Here is a 13,204-nt window from a genome sequence, read left to right on the forward strand (position 1 = left end):
CCCCCTGAATGACATAACTGAAAGGATGTCCTTTGTAGTTCATGGGAGATTCATGAACATTGGATCTATTTCAAGTGTCAATGATTTGCTTGTAGGAGCCAAACTGTGTCTAAATTATATTTTAAAGCTAAATGTCCTATCTGTCATAGGTTGCAGTCGCTTGTGTCTCTCCATTCACAGTTTAGGTCAGGAAATGATTCAAGATGACAGGGTGCTTAGCTTCCTTTGGTGCGACCATGAAGTTGCATCATGTTGTAACGAGAGCCCACGAAGTAACCACGCACCTTTGTTTGTGGGTGAGTCCACATTCCAGGCCAAGACTTACAGTTCTGTTAGTGATGGCGTCCTCCTTTACAAGCCATCATGAGTGAAAACAAACTGCTCTTCCTTTGGCCTTTTACGACTCTTGAGATGGCCCTGAGGGGGTCAGCAGACAGAAAACAGACACCTTCGGCAAGTCAGCAGACCATTGTGTGATCTGCATGTGGTACTGAGTAAACGACCAGCCAGGTTTTTGAGTACTGGGGATGTGTATCCCAAGAGGAGAGAAGTCAGGAACTGTTTTTTCCTACTCTTTATAACAAAGAGAAAATGTCACCAATAGCGCAAAGGACATTAAAACATGTTTTCCAGACAATGTTTCAAACTGAAGGACTCATGACATGTTGATATAACCTTGAATCATCCAGTGATATTTTCCTTCTCCTTTCCTATGTCATTAAAATGGGTATTTTGCTGTAACATCAAATGTATGGATTTTACTCAAATTATGTTTGGCACCTACAGGCTCATATTACATCGTCAGGACTGTTTAACTGTTTTTGTACAGAAGGAACATTCTGTAAACACTTACGGTGAAATCTCAGATTTATCTCACTGAACCTAAATGTGGTGAATTCTTAGAACCAACAGGGTTCCGTGATGCCCTGTCCAGCCAGATGTTAGATCAAGTTTCTTTGCGGTGCGGCCACACCAAGTTGAACTGAGTGATCCAATCTGCTTGGCAACCGAACACCGATCAACTTTTCCAAATTTGATTGCCTTCAAGACCAACTGAGTTCGCAATCTATCTATCTGAGACCAAAGGAAGGATTCATTGCACGGAAGCAACTCTAATAGACTTTACTAAGGATAGAGAGAGACAAGAAGTGGGTATCGCTCCTTCGGCTGTGAACTACTCCTGTCCTCGGGTCCACTGACAAAAGATACTGGGACAACCATCCTCCAACCACTCATCCCATTCTAACGGAATCCCACTGAGGCAACAACAACATACAAGTAATTTGCCCTGTTACATTATTCAAATCCTATGAAAGTGGTGTTGTGTGTGTGTAACGTGATGGAAGTCATTGAGAAAATGTAAGACGGCAAGTCTAATCTACAAGCCCATGGTCAATACTGTCCCGGCACTGTCTACATTTGAATGCTAACTGATAGTCACTGGCTATTCCTGGTTAGTGAAGCTCTCTATAATTTTGCAGTTGTGAAACCTGTGTCAGTGTAGCCTCTCACATCTTCTCTTTCAATTAATATTATTCTCAAAGTCCTGTAAATGTGTTGTTGTAATACCCACGTGTCGGACATACGCACCACCAACACAGGCTCTCCTCAGTGATGCGTTTTGTCCCCACTCCTGTACATCTTATAGTTGTACTAGTTCCCATCCCGACAGACACCTCGTTTCAGTTCGCTGATGACACTGCCTTGATCAGCCTGTTGCATGATGACGAGGAACATCATGGCCCGGTCCTAAATTACTTTGTAGAGCGGTGTGACGAATCACACTTGGTCCTCAAGACTAATAAGACCAAAGAGATGTGCATAGACTTCAGGAAGTGTTCAACACCTACCTCTGCAACATCTATCAGATGTCAGAACATAGAGATTGTAGAGGAATACAAATATCTGGGTGTTCTCTTGGACAATAATCTTCAGTAGAGTAAATGTACAGACCTGATCTACAAAAAGAGTCAACAGAGACTGTACTTTCTCAAAAGGCTGGGATCTTTTCATGTTAATTGTACTATACTGACTCTGTTTTACAAATCTTTCAATTTTAATACTTTAACTTTTTAACTTCAACACTTTTTTTGTGTTGTTTACAATGCCACTGTCAGCCAGAGAAATATGCTGAGGATTATCAGCAAGCAAGGTACTTGGAATCAAACAGACAGAGCCACAAGGCTCACAAAATAATTTTAGACCCAAGCCACCCCCTTTACCCGGACTTTGAACTACTCCCCTCTGGGCGCAGGTATAGGGCACCCATCGGCAGGAAAAACAGAACCAGACAATCATTTGTACCCGGTGTGATATCCCTCCTAAATAGCTCGGATTAATGTTCCTATCGACCCAGTAAGGCCAGCAGGCCAGTCTCTTTTTATTGGTATGTAACTGTTGTGAAAATTGTATTGTCAATTTGTTTTGCATTAGACGCCATTTTAAACGTGTACATGACACTGCAACAACATTTCCCCATGGGGACAATGAAGTCAGTAAAGTAATTTGTACATGTAGGTAGGGGTGAAGTGACTATGCATAGATAATAAACAGCGAGTAGCAGCAGTGTACATGTAGGTAGGGGTGAAGTGACTATGCATAAATAATAAACAGCGAGTAGCAGCAGTGTACATGTAGGTAGGGGTGAAGTGACTATGCATAAATAATAAACAGCGAGTAGCAGCAGTGTACATGTAGGTAGGGGTGAAGTGACTATGCATAGATAATAAACAGTGAGTAGCAGCAGTGTACAAAACAAATGGAGGGAAGAGTGTCAATGTAAATAGTCTGGTGGCCATTTGATTAATTGTTCAGCAGTCTTATGGCTTGGGGGTAGAAGCTGTTAAGGAGACTTTTGGTCCTAGATTTGACGCTCCGGTACGACTTGCCATGCGGTAGCAGAGAAAACAGTCTATGACTTGGGTGACTGGAGTCTTTGACAATTTTATGGGCTTCCCTCTGACACCGCCTATTATATAGGTCCTGGATGGCAGGAAGCTTGGCCCCAGTGATGTACTGGGCAGTACGCACTACCCTCTGCAGCACCTAACAGTCAGATGCCGAGCAGTTGCCATACCAGGCGGTGATGCAACCGCTCCTCCTTTTCCTGTAGTCTACAATCATCTCCTTTGTCTTGATCACATTGAGGGATAGGTTGTTGTCCTTGCACCACACGGTCAGGTTTCTGACCTCCTATAGGCTGTCACATCGTTGTCGGTGATCAGGCCTACCACTGTTGTGTCATCAGCAATCTTAATGATGGTGTTGGAGTTGTGTTTGGCCACGCAGTTGTCGGTGAACAGGGAGCACAGGAGGGGACTAAGTACACACCCCTGAGGGGCCCCCGTGTTGAGGATCAGCGTGGCAGACGTGTTGTTGCCTACCCTTACCACCTGGTGGTGGCTCGTCAGGAAGTCTAGGATCCAGTTGCAGAGGGAGATGTTTTGTCCCAAGGTTGAACGCTGAGCTGTAGTCAATGAACAGCATTCTCACATAGGTGTTCCTTTTGTCCATGTGGGAAAGGGCAGTGTGGAGTGCGATTGAGATTGTGTCATTGTTACGCCCCTGAAAACAGGGGAGAAATAATCACGAGAGTGATATGGTGTTGTATTCTCAATTCAACGTTTAGTTCAATCATTTCACAAAAGTAACACATTACAAAACAACAGAAAACCCATTATACAAATAACACAGCAAAATATCTTATTAACAACGCACATGTTCATTCACAATCGACATAAAATGGCAGCTACTCTCAGTACGATGCTATTCTTCACTTCAACCGAGCAGGGCTAATATTATTCTCTTCAAACTTAACTCTAACATCCTCAATACGTTACTAAAACACCTTAAACACTCTTGACATGTTAGCGAGTTATAACATTTAAATTACTATTTTTATCAAACAATAAAGTACCTGAAAACAGGGGAGAAATAATCACGAGAGTGATATGGTGTTGTATTCTCAATTCAACGTTTAGTTCAATAAGACCGCGATTTTCCCCAGGAATATGGGTGGAGACCAGAGCAATCGATCTCCGGCTCATAGATTAAGAGCATTTCGTAGATCACAGATGAACACATTTAGGCACTACAAAATAAAGTAATCAATATAACGTTTACACATTACTCTCACAATTCGTACCCTTTGACAGATTTTAACTTTAACACAATTATATGAATGTTATCAATCTCTATCAACTAATACTGAATGCATCTTTTTAACCTTAGATGTTTTAAGATCCTCACATACTATGAACTTACTAATACTTTTTAATGTATAACAGGCTATGAATATTTCCTTTAACCTGTCACACTCTCCCCGACAAAATAAATGTTGTCCCAACATTACCAACATTGTCTTCTTCAACAGTCCGTATGCACTGGACCTAGAAAATCCTCTTCTGTAAGGTAGTACTTGAGCAGAGGTCAAGGGTCACAGTTCAAATATAACTAACAAGTTATATTCACAGTCCATATCTGTTGACCAGCTATATAACATAAGCAGTATTTTCTCATACTATTGATCAACAGTCCATCAATTTTAATGATCTATATGCATAGTCTGCAAATTGTCTCTTTTGACAGTCTGTGAAATCAGACAGTAGTCCATGGTCAAACATGTCAACTCTGTAGCCTCATGTTTGCTGAAGCCCATACATGTAAGGTGGCTGAAAGTAACATTGCTGTAGTGATGGCAGCCATGGAACCAGTCCTGGTGCAGAGTAGACAGGGAGCAACTGTGGCTGTGGCTGTATACTGTAGCAGGAAGGGATACCAAGCTGATCATAGGTGATACGTCTTGGAGGGTGTCTCTCTCTTTGTGGCAGCTGGTAGGCTGGTTCCTCAGGTTCAGCAGCATCAGTTAATGAAGGAAAGGCACTTGGTGGACGATCATCAGGCAAATTTTCAGCAGGCAAGTTAATCTCCTCAGCAGGCAGGTCTTTAACTGTTGTTGTCTCCTCCAGCCGCTTTTCAACAAGAGGCTGTGCTGGTAGCGTATCAGGGACTGGCACTGCAACTGTCTGTTTCACTGTTGGAAGCCTGTGTTCCCACTCTCTCGCTGGTTCAGCATTCCTCTCCTCAGGTACTGTAGGAGATGTGGGAACCTGTAGCGGCTCATGATGAAGGTCATATTAATCCCCACTGTCTTCATCAGAATCTAGAGTCTGTGATGCAGGCTGGTGTCTCCTCGTTTTCTGACTTTTGTCCACTTTGGTCATTTCTGGTTGTGTCTCAAAAGGTAAGTGGTCACAGGACATGAGCAGGTTTCTGTGCAGGACCCTGGAGCGTCCCCTACCCTTTTCTGGTCTCAATTCATAAATCGGCAGGACTGAACTCATTTGTCTCACCACTGTGTGAATTGTATCTTCCCAATAGTTACGGAGTTTTCCTGGTCCTCCTCTTGGTGTCAGGTTTTTAATCAGAACTCGCTCGCCAGGCTGTAGCACTGAACTCCTAACTTTAGTGTCATAGTACCACAGACAAACCACAGGTTCGGAAATGCATCATTCAACACAGACCAAAAGCATACTCTATACCTACGTTTTTAGACAAGTTCTTATTATTTGTACAGGAGATAACTGAGAACTGACCTTTTCCACAATTTGTTATGTTTCAGCCTTATTCTAAAATGGATTAAATATATATTTTTTTAATCATCAATCTACACACAATACCCCATAATGACAAAGCAAAAACAGGTTTTCGAAATGTTTGCAAAAGTAACAAATATAAAACACACAATACTTATTTACATAAGTTTTCAGACGTTTTGCTATGAGACTCCGGTGCATCCTGTTTCCATTGATCATCCTTGAGATGTTTCTACAACTTGAAATTCAATTGATTGGACATGATTTGGAGAGGCACACAGCTGTCTATATAAGGTCCTCTTTAAGGAATACCTAGGATAGGATAAAGTAATCCTTCTCACCCCCCCCCCCCTTAAAAGATTTAGATGCACTATTGTAAAGTGGCTGTTCCACTGGATGTCATAAGGTGAATGCACCAATTTGTAAGTCGCTCTGGATAAGAGCGTCTGCTAAATGACTTAAATGTAATGTAATGTAAATGTCCCACAGTTGATAGTGCATGTCAGAAACTCCCCAAATAAAGGTGTGCCAAGCTTATAGAATCATACCCAAGTCTGTAATCGTTGCCAAAGGTGCTTCAACAAAGTACTGAGTAAAGGGTTTAAATACTTCTCTAAATATGATATTTTTTTATGTATTTTTTATACATTTGCAAACATTTCTAAATTTTGTTTGTTTGTTTTGTCATTATGGGGCATTGGTGAGGGGAAAAAACAATGTAATCAATTTTAGAATAAGGCTGTAACGTAACGAAATGTGGAAAAAGTCAAGGGCTCTGAATGCACTGTAAAAGCATACATTTACTAGTCTCTCACAATACACAACTTTAGGGTGTAATTTGTTTGTATATTATTTTACAGGTTGTTGTTATTGAAAATGAGCACACATATGCAAACGATGGTAAATCCAAGGCACAGATGATTGATGACCACTTTACTTACAGTAACCTGACCATCCTAAGGGCTCACGCCAAACCATCACCAGCCACAGAGATGACTGAATATGCCAGTATTAGAATCCGCAATTCTGATGTTTTAAATGTATAATAATGCAGAAACGTGCATATCTTCATAATGCTCTAAAGTCACAGGAGTGGGAGGCAGCTCAGCATTGGAATCTTTACGTTTATTTTGTATGATTTTGATGGGGTTACTAAACACGTAACATGTGTTTTTGATTGCAATGTCTATTCAATGCAATTATGTTTTGTATCATATATGTTTCATTTATTGTTATTTATCATTTTGTATATATTTTTTATCATGATATTAAAGTAGCATATAGAGAAAAATAAACTGCATTACACATATTTGGTGGTTTTCTCACAAAATGACCATTTAATCCACTGTTTCTGATTTTGTTTTAAATGTCAACATACAAGTGAAGAAAACCTCATTCTTTATGGGAACACCTAGGATCTGGTGTCATTCATTGGCACTTAAATCAAAAACTAACTTCAAATGGAGGCCTTTACTGCCCCCCCAAATCCTGTAATTCCTTTTTGCCATGGGGCAGGGATGTTTTTCTTCTGTTTTATATCATCTCATGCTGTTGTTCACATTTTGTCATGAGGCTGGGAGAACATTTTGTAGTTTTAAGCGAATTTCTTGCAATTCTACAAATGTTTCTATCATATGCTACCAGGATAGATGTATAGCCATCTCCTGCCAGTGTAATCCTTACTATAGGCAGAACACAAAGTAGTGGTGTAGGGGACCTATTTTAGATCATTGTCAGATTGTGGTGAAGACCAGCAAGCCCAGAGTTACAGAAAGGAGCTACATCATGAAGGGTACGAATGCTGGGGTCTTCACTGTCACAATGAGTGCACTGAGGCAATGTGAGGAGGGGAGGTACTGGTGTGTCATCTCCAGACGTGGGAGGAATGTCTAAAGCTACATGTCCTCTGCACATGTAATGCCACTCAGATTGTCCTGCTGGAACATCAGAATGTTTCACCCACAGTGTTGTGAAACCATGCAAAAAGACAGATCAGTATGATCTGCATGAAGTGTAGCATTTTTAATTTAAGATCAACTATTGTGTTCCTTCCACATGGCTTTCTGTAGAAAATGAGAATATGAAAACAATGTAAAGTGTATGTCCTTGTACTTGATCATATTGTAAATTATAATATGACATTAACATGTATTTTTCCAGGCATATCTTTTTCAACTGCTGCCACTGCATCTATCGATTCAACAACATTAGTGCAGGAGGAAAGTGCAACATGGCGAGTCCTAAAAAATTGTATTTTCAAAGGGTAGAATGTTTAGTTTATAGGGGAGGGGGTCGGTGTCAGCCATAGTAGTACGGCACCCCTGGAGAAAATTAGGACTAAGTGGCTCAATCAAGGACACATCGACAGATTTTTCACCAACAACAATATACAATATCTAAATAAATAGGCTACATGTTATGCGTGAGTATAATTTCAGGAGATACAAGAACCATTTGAACAGTTTGCTACTAAAGGAGCGGAAACGGCGTGGAGATGTGTAAATAGACAGCGAGGAAGAAGGAAAGGTGCTGAGTGTAGAGGGAAGCGGTGTGGGGAGGAAGATTGGCGTCACCGGGAGCTTAGAAATTCAACCTGATGAGAGTAAGGAAGGATTACCTGCAGAGGCAGGTGTGGTGAAGACCGCTGAGGTCGAGCCTCGTCCCGATTTATAAAAATGATTCTTTCCCAGTGGTAGTGAGAATTTTTTGGAGAGAATGGATACTTGCATTCTGGCTGATCCATATGTGGTTGGGTAGAGAAGAGTTTAGGAACTGAAATGTAAAATTCTGTGTTTGTGACACCTACCGTTTGGTGCAACGCAGACCCGGTGGACAGTGCAGTGAAACAGATAAGACACTGTCTGTCCTGCTGAGTTTTGATGGACTCTTTGCCAGATAAAGTAAAGTTAGGATGTGTCAGTTATCCTGTGAGAGCTTTAGTCCTGAACCAATTCCAGTATTTTCGGTATCAAGCTTATGGTCATGTTGCAGCAGTGTGTAGGAGGGAGATTGCTAGATATAAGAAGTGTGCAGGAGGGCATTAGACAAAGGAATGTGTAGTATCGGTGGAAAAAGCTGTGTTAACTGTAGGCGTACCCATGTTGCCGGAGATCAGAAGTGTCCGGTGAGAGAAAGGCAGGTCGAGGTTGCCAGGGTCAGAGGAGTACAGAAGGTGTCTGAGGTAGTGAAGAGAGTAGTAGAGGAAGATGGGTCCAGGGAGAGGGATCCCAAGAGGATCCCTGTGAGTAGGCTGAGGCCAATAAAGAGTGCTAGGAATAGCATGTGCTTCAGTAAGGTTGGCTTCTTAGCATTAATAGCCATTGTTATCAATTGTACTGCAGAAATAGAATGTAAAACACAGAAAATAGATGTCATGGTGGCAGCTGCTGAGAAGTACTTGGGTGTATGATATTTTACTGCAGAGGAGTTACATGGTGTGTTAAATGATAGTGTCCTAAGTAGTGGAATAGTGGTGAGGTTTTAATGGGTGTAGGTTTAGCTGGTAGGGCCATTTTTCTTCCCTTTTCCCTTCCTCTTTTGTGTCACAAAGTGCAATGAATTCACACTCCATAACAGGGCAAGATTTAAAAAAAATACCATAGACTAATAGAGGCCGTGACTGGTCTCACAATCCAGTACAGTAGATGGCAGTGTATGCACTTTTCAGTTGGTTGTGATCCACCAATACAAATCAGAGAGGAAGAGGCGAAGTGAGAGCCATAACTAGGTCCAAAATCTATCTTTTCCTATAGGTGGCGTTTTTTGCTCATCAAGCGAGGAGTTTTTGTATGGAGGTCAATAAGAGAGCGAATTTGGTTAACACACCATGTAATGGCTTATTTGCTACGGGGGCTAATAAAATCTAATTAAATTTTCGTAATGCGTAGGTTGTCACGAGTGCACTGATATAAGTAGGACACGTGACACCCGGGCAACTTTGAGAAAAAAACACTTTATATCGGAGCCTGTTGTTCATACGCGTATCTGTCCGATCTTGCCTCCCCCTACTGCCTTCCATTTTATAAGACATTTATTTGAATTGTTAGAGCGGCCAGTTGAGTATCTGGTGGTCAATATAATTGATCGTCTGTGGTTTCATAGCTCCAGAGCCATATCCGCCCGAAGTTTACCTCCACATTATTTGCTATCGTGCACCCCCTACTGGTGTTGACTGGGATCACACGCACTGGCACTAGCAGCAGAGAGCCAAGCAGCTGCCAACGCCCGGTGAAGTAAATACCAGATTCAGTGAGGAAAAGGTAGGAAAATCACCGAATTACATTTATCCTCATCAATACTTTATATGTACAGCAATACCAAAGCGATTATTTAAGGTGTTTTAGCAATAGGCTTGTCATTCATTGTTAGAAAAAAATAAAATGAATAGGAAATTGAGACTGAGCTTTCCAGGTAGCCAGTTAGCTGCTAACACCGACCCAGTTAGCTAGCTAACATTAACTGCGTCCGTTTTTAAATGAGCTACAACCAAGTAGCTAGTTAGATCTGTATAGAGTCTGTACAAAGAAGTCCATAATGTAGCTAGATGGTTGTTGCTAGCTACAATATTTCCATTTAGACCTGGTTTGCTAGCGAACAAACCCATTTCAGACGCCAGCTAGTTAGCTAGTAGGATAACAACAGCTGGTGGTGGTGGATACTCCCTGCCACTCATCTGAAGTCTTGTATCTAACTTTCACTTGTCTTTTTCAGACAAAAGTAGACAGCACAAATATGCAGACGATTAAATGTGTTGTGGTTGGTGATGGAGCGGTGGGAAAAACCTGCCTTTTGATTTCATACACAACCAACAAATTCCCCTCTGAATATGTACCAACAGTAAGTACATCTAATTTATACGTTGGATTTCTCTCTGATTATTGATCTAGTAATTGTTTCACACTGACTCTGTAACAGAAGAGACTTGGGTCTTCTCAATAACTACAATTTGGAATAATCATGGAACAGGACAGATGCCTCATTCTCTTCATTTTCTCATCACAGGTGTTTGATAACTATGCAGTAACTGTCATGATTGGCGGTGAGCCATACACCCTAGGATTATTTGATACTGCAGGTAAGAGTGGATCCTTTTCAAGGACATGGTCTTCAGTTCCCAATTTTAATAAAGAATATGTTGGTTGATTGCTATTCACATTTAATCAACTCTTTATACCCGTCTCCACAGGTCAGGAAGATTATGACAGGTTACGACCTTTGAGCTATCCCCAGACGGATGTTTTTCTAGTTTGTTTCTCTAGTGTTTCACCCTCTTCATTTGAGAATGTTAAAGAAAAGGTGAGTACAATGCCAAGCCCATGAAGCATACAATGCACATTTTTGAATAAAGGAATATTGAGTTAAAATACATTATTTCTAGTAGGTTAAATGTAATGTGAAATTGGCAACAAAATTAGATGATGGGAAAGATACTAGTTATGGTGTTGTTGACTAGCTGACTGACTGACCATTCTGAGTGTTTGAAAACAATGTTTCCTATCTTGCAGTGGGTACCCGAAATCACTCACCACTGTCCCAAGACACCATTCCTGCTCGTTGGAACTCAGATTGATCTGAGAGATGACCCTTCCACAGTAGAGAAGCTGGCCAAGAACAAACAGAAGCCCATCAGCCCTGAGATGGCTGAGAAGCTCGCCCGTGACCTGAAGGCAGTCAAATATGTTGAGTGCTCTGCCCTGACACAGGTGAGATGTTCTAAAGCATAAACAAAACCGGTAATACTTGTGACTTGCATGATAACAACCTATTGTGTTAGATGTACACGTTGCTCTGTTGTTTTTGTGCTCAGCTTGACGTTTCATTCTGTTAGTGGTGGCCTAGAACTGCATGGAAACCCATCCATACAATGCTCTTTAATCTTGTCTGTCTGCTAACTAACCTCTCTAATGCTAGTCATATTTCCCTTTTTCTTCCCCTCTCTAGCGAGGTCTGAAGAATGTATTTGATGAAGCTATCCTAGCAGCTCTAGAACCTCCTGAAACCCAGCGAAAGAGAAAGTGCTGTCTGTTCTGATAAGCGTCTTTTAAAATCTTGCTTTGCCTCTGATCGTCTGCTGCTTCTTTAATGTCAAGATATTACTGTCTGTCAACTAACCAAGTTGCTCTTTTAAAATGTGTGCCCATTAACTTCTTTCATTTCAATGTCTGATTTTGTTTTGACTTACCCTAATCACAATAGACTATACTGCCTTGGCCTTCATGGCAAGGATGCCAACACTTTCATTTTAGTACTTAATGTGCAAGTTTACATTAGGCTGTAGCTGACTTTGTGTGTTCCTTTTAAAATATATTACCTCAGTATTTATATGCTTCGGTTCCATTCAACCCTTCCAGGAAACATTTCTGTGCTGTCTAAACAAGTATTATGAGCTTCAACTAACTTAATGTTTTTCTATCACATCAATGTATTTTTTTTCTACTACTATATCAAAGACTGTAACTAAACATTATTGAAAGTTTAAGTTTTCCATTGGAGGTTAAGATCTTTGCAATCTTGAATGACTAAAACCTGTTATGATATATGAATAAAGGATAGTTTAAATTACAACTCTCTCCCAGTTCAGTCAAATTTGTTTTTACATTCAATCAATTACAATAGTTGTGATTACACACTGCAAGGTTGAAATGTGTATTTGGTACATTCATGTTTTGTGTTTGCAGAAAGGACTAAAGAATGTGTTTGATGAGGCAATACTGGCTGCCCTGGAGCCTCCGGAACCCAAGAAGAGGCGCAAATGTGTGCTGCTCTGAGCATTTCCTCTCCTATTGGTTAGAGTATTTCAACAACATTACTTGGACAAAAGCAAACCATTGTTGCACAAGAGTACTTCAATCCTATTGGTAACTGATACAAATACTTTAAAAATGTTTGCTAAGTAGTGTGGACTTAATTGAAATAGATTGATCTCTACTAGATCCTGTGATAATTACCCTCTCTTATAAAATAATCTTCTTTCCTTGGGCCATCTCAGTATTTTTAAGTTAAACAGATTGGTGGCTTCAGTCTTGTTCAAGGGTCACAGACGCAAAGCTGATGATTGGGACCAGTGACAACAGAACAAAACCCTTTCATGTTAAATAGTGTCAGGGCAGCGTTGCCAGTGATGTATAAAGAATTCACGTTTTTAGGTGTATATAATGCCTTTGTGAACACCTGATGTAAACATAAATCCCCCTTCAACTGGGAAAGTTATGGCTTCGGTAAGTCGGTATTGAACAATATATACAGTATGTCAGGGCTGTATAGTTTTTATTTTATTAAATGCCTTGTCTGTCACATTGTAAGGTTTCTGCATTCCAGGCACTTAAGTCTTAGCGCAAATTGCAGTGTAAACTCAAGACTTTTGCGTGAGGAAATAAATTGTTCCTCTGACAGGAACTACACCTTACAGTATATTTATTTGTTTTATACAAAACTCTTTAATGTTGACAATGTGATAAGTGCATTTCTTTAAATGTATCAACATAATAAAGCTTAGAATTCTCAAGCATTCTTTTCAGATTCATTCTCAGAGTAGGAGTGCAGATATGGCCCACGATGCAACCATGGGGTCTCAGTATAATGTAGTGCATGTATTGTCCGTATTGCAAAGT

General features: G+C 40.6%; 1 protein-coding gene across 2 annotated transcripts; it reads left to right on the forward strand.

The window, feature by feature from the left end:
• Positions 1–9,456: 9,456 nt before the first annotated feature.
• Positions 9,457–13,099, forward strand: LOC118359862 (cell division control protein 42 homolog). Of its 2 annotated transcripts, none has more exons than XM_035738717.2 (6): positions 9,457–9,853; positions 10,305–10,430; positions 10,596–10,668; positions 10,780–10,889; positions 11,099–11,296; positions 12,272–13,099. In XM_035738717.2, the coding sequence occupies exons 2-6, from the start codon at positions 10,326–10,328 to the stop codon at positions 12,359–12,361; spliced, it is 576 nt and encodes a 191-aa protein (XP_035594610.1). In that variant the 5' UTR covers positions 9,457–9,853; positions 10,305–10,325; the 3' UTR covers positions 12,362–13,099. The 2 variants fall into 2 exon arrangements, with proteins under 2 accessions (XP_035594610.1, XP_035594609.1); XM_035738716.2 differs by lacking the exon at positions 12,272–13,099 and adding an exon at positions 11,535–12,158 and having other exon boundaries at positions 9,463–9,853.
• Positions 13,100–13,204: the final 105 nt, after the last annotated feature.

This window comes from Oncorhynchus keta, chromosome 27 (genome assembly GCF_023373465.1).
Source record: "Oncorhynchus keta strain PuntledgeMale-10-30-2019 chromosome 27, Oket_V2, whole genome shotgun sequence".
Taxonomy (NCBI): Eukaryota; Metazoa; Chordata; class Actinopteri; order Salmoniformes; family Salmonidae; genus Oncorhynchus; species Oncorhynchus keta.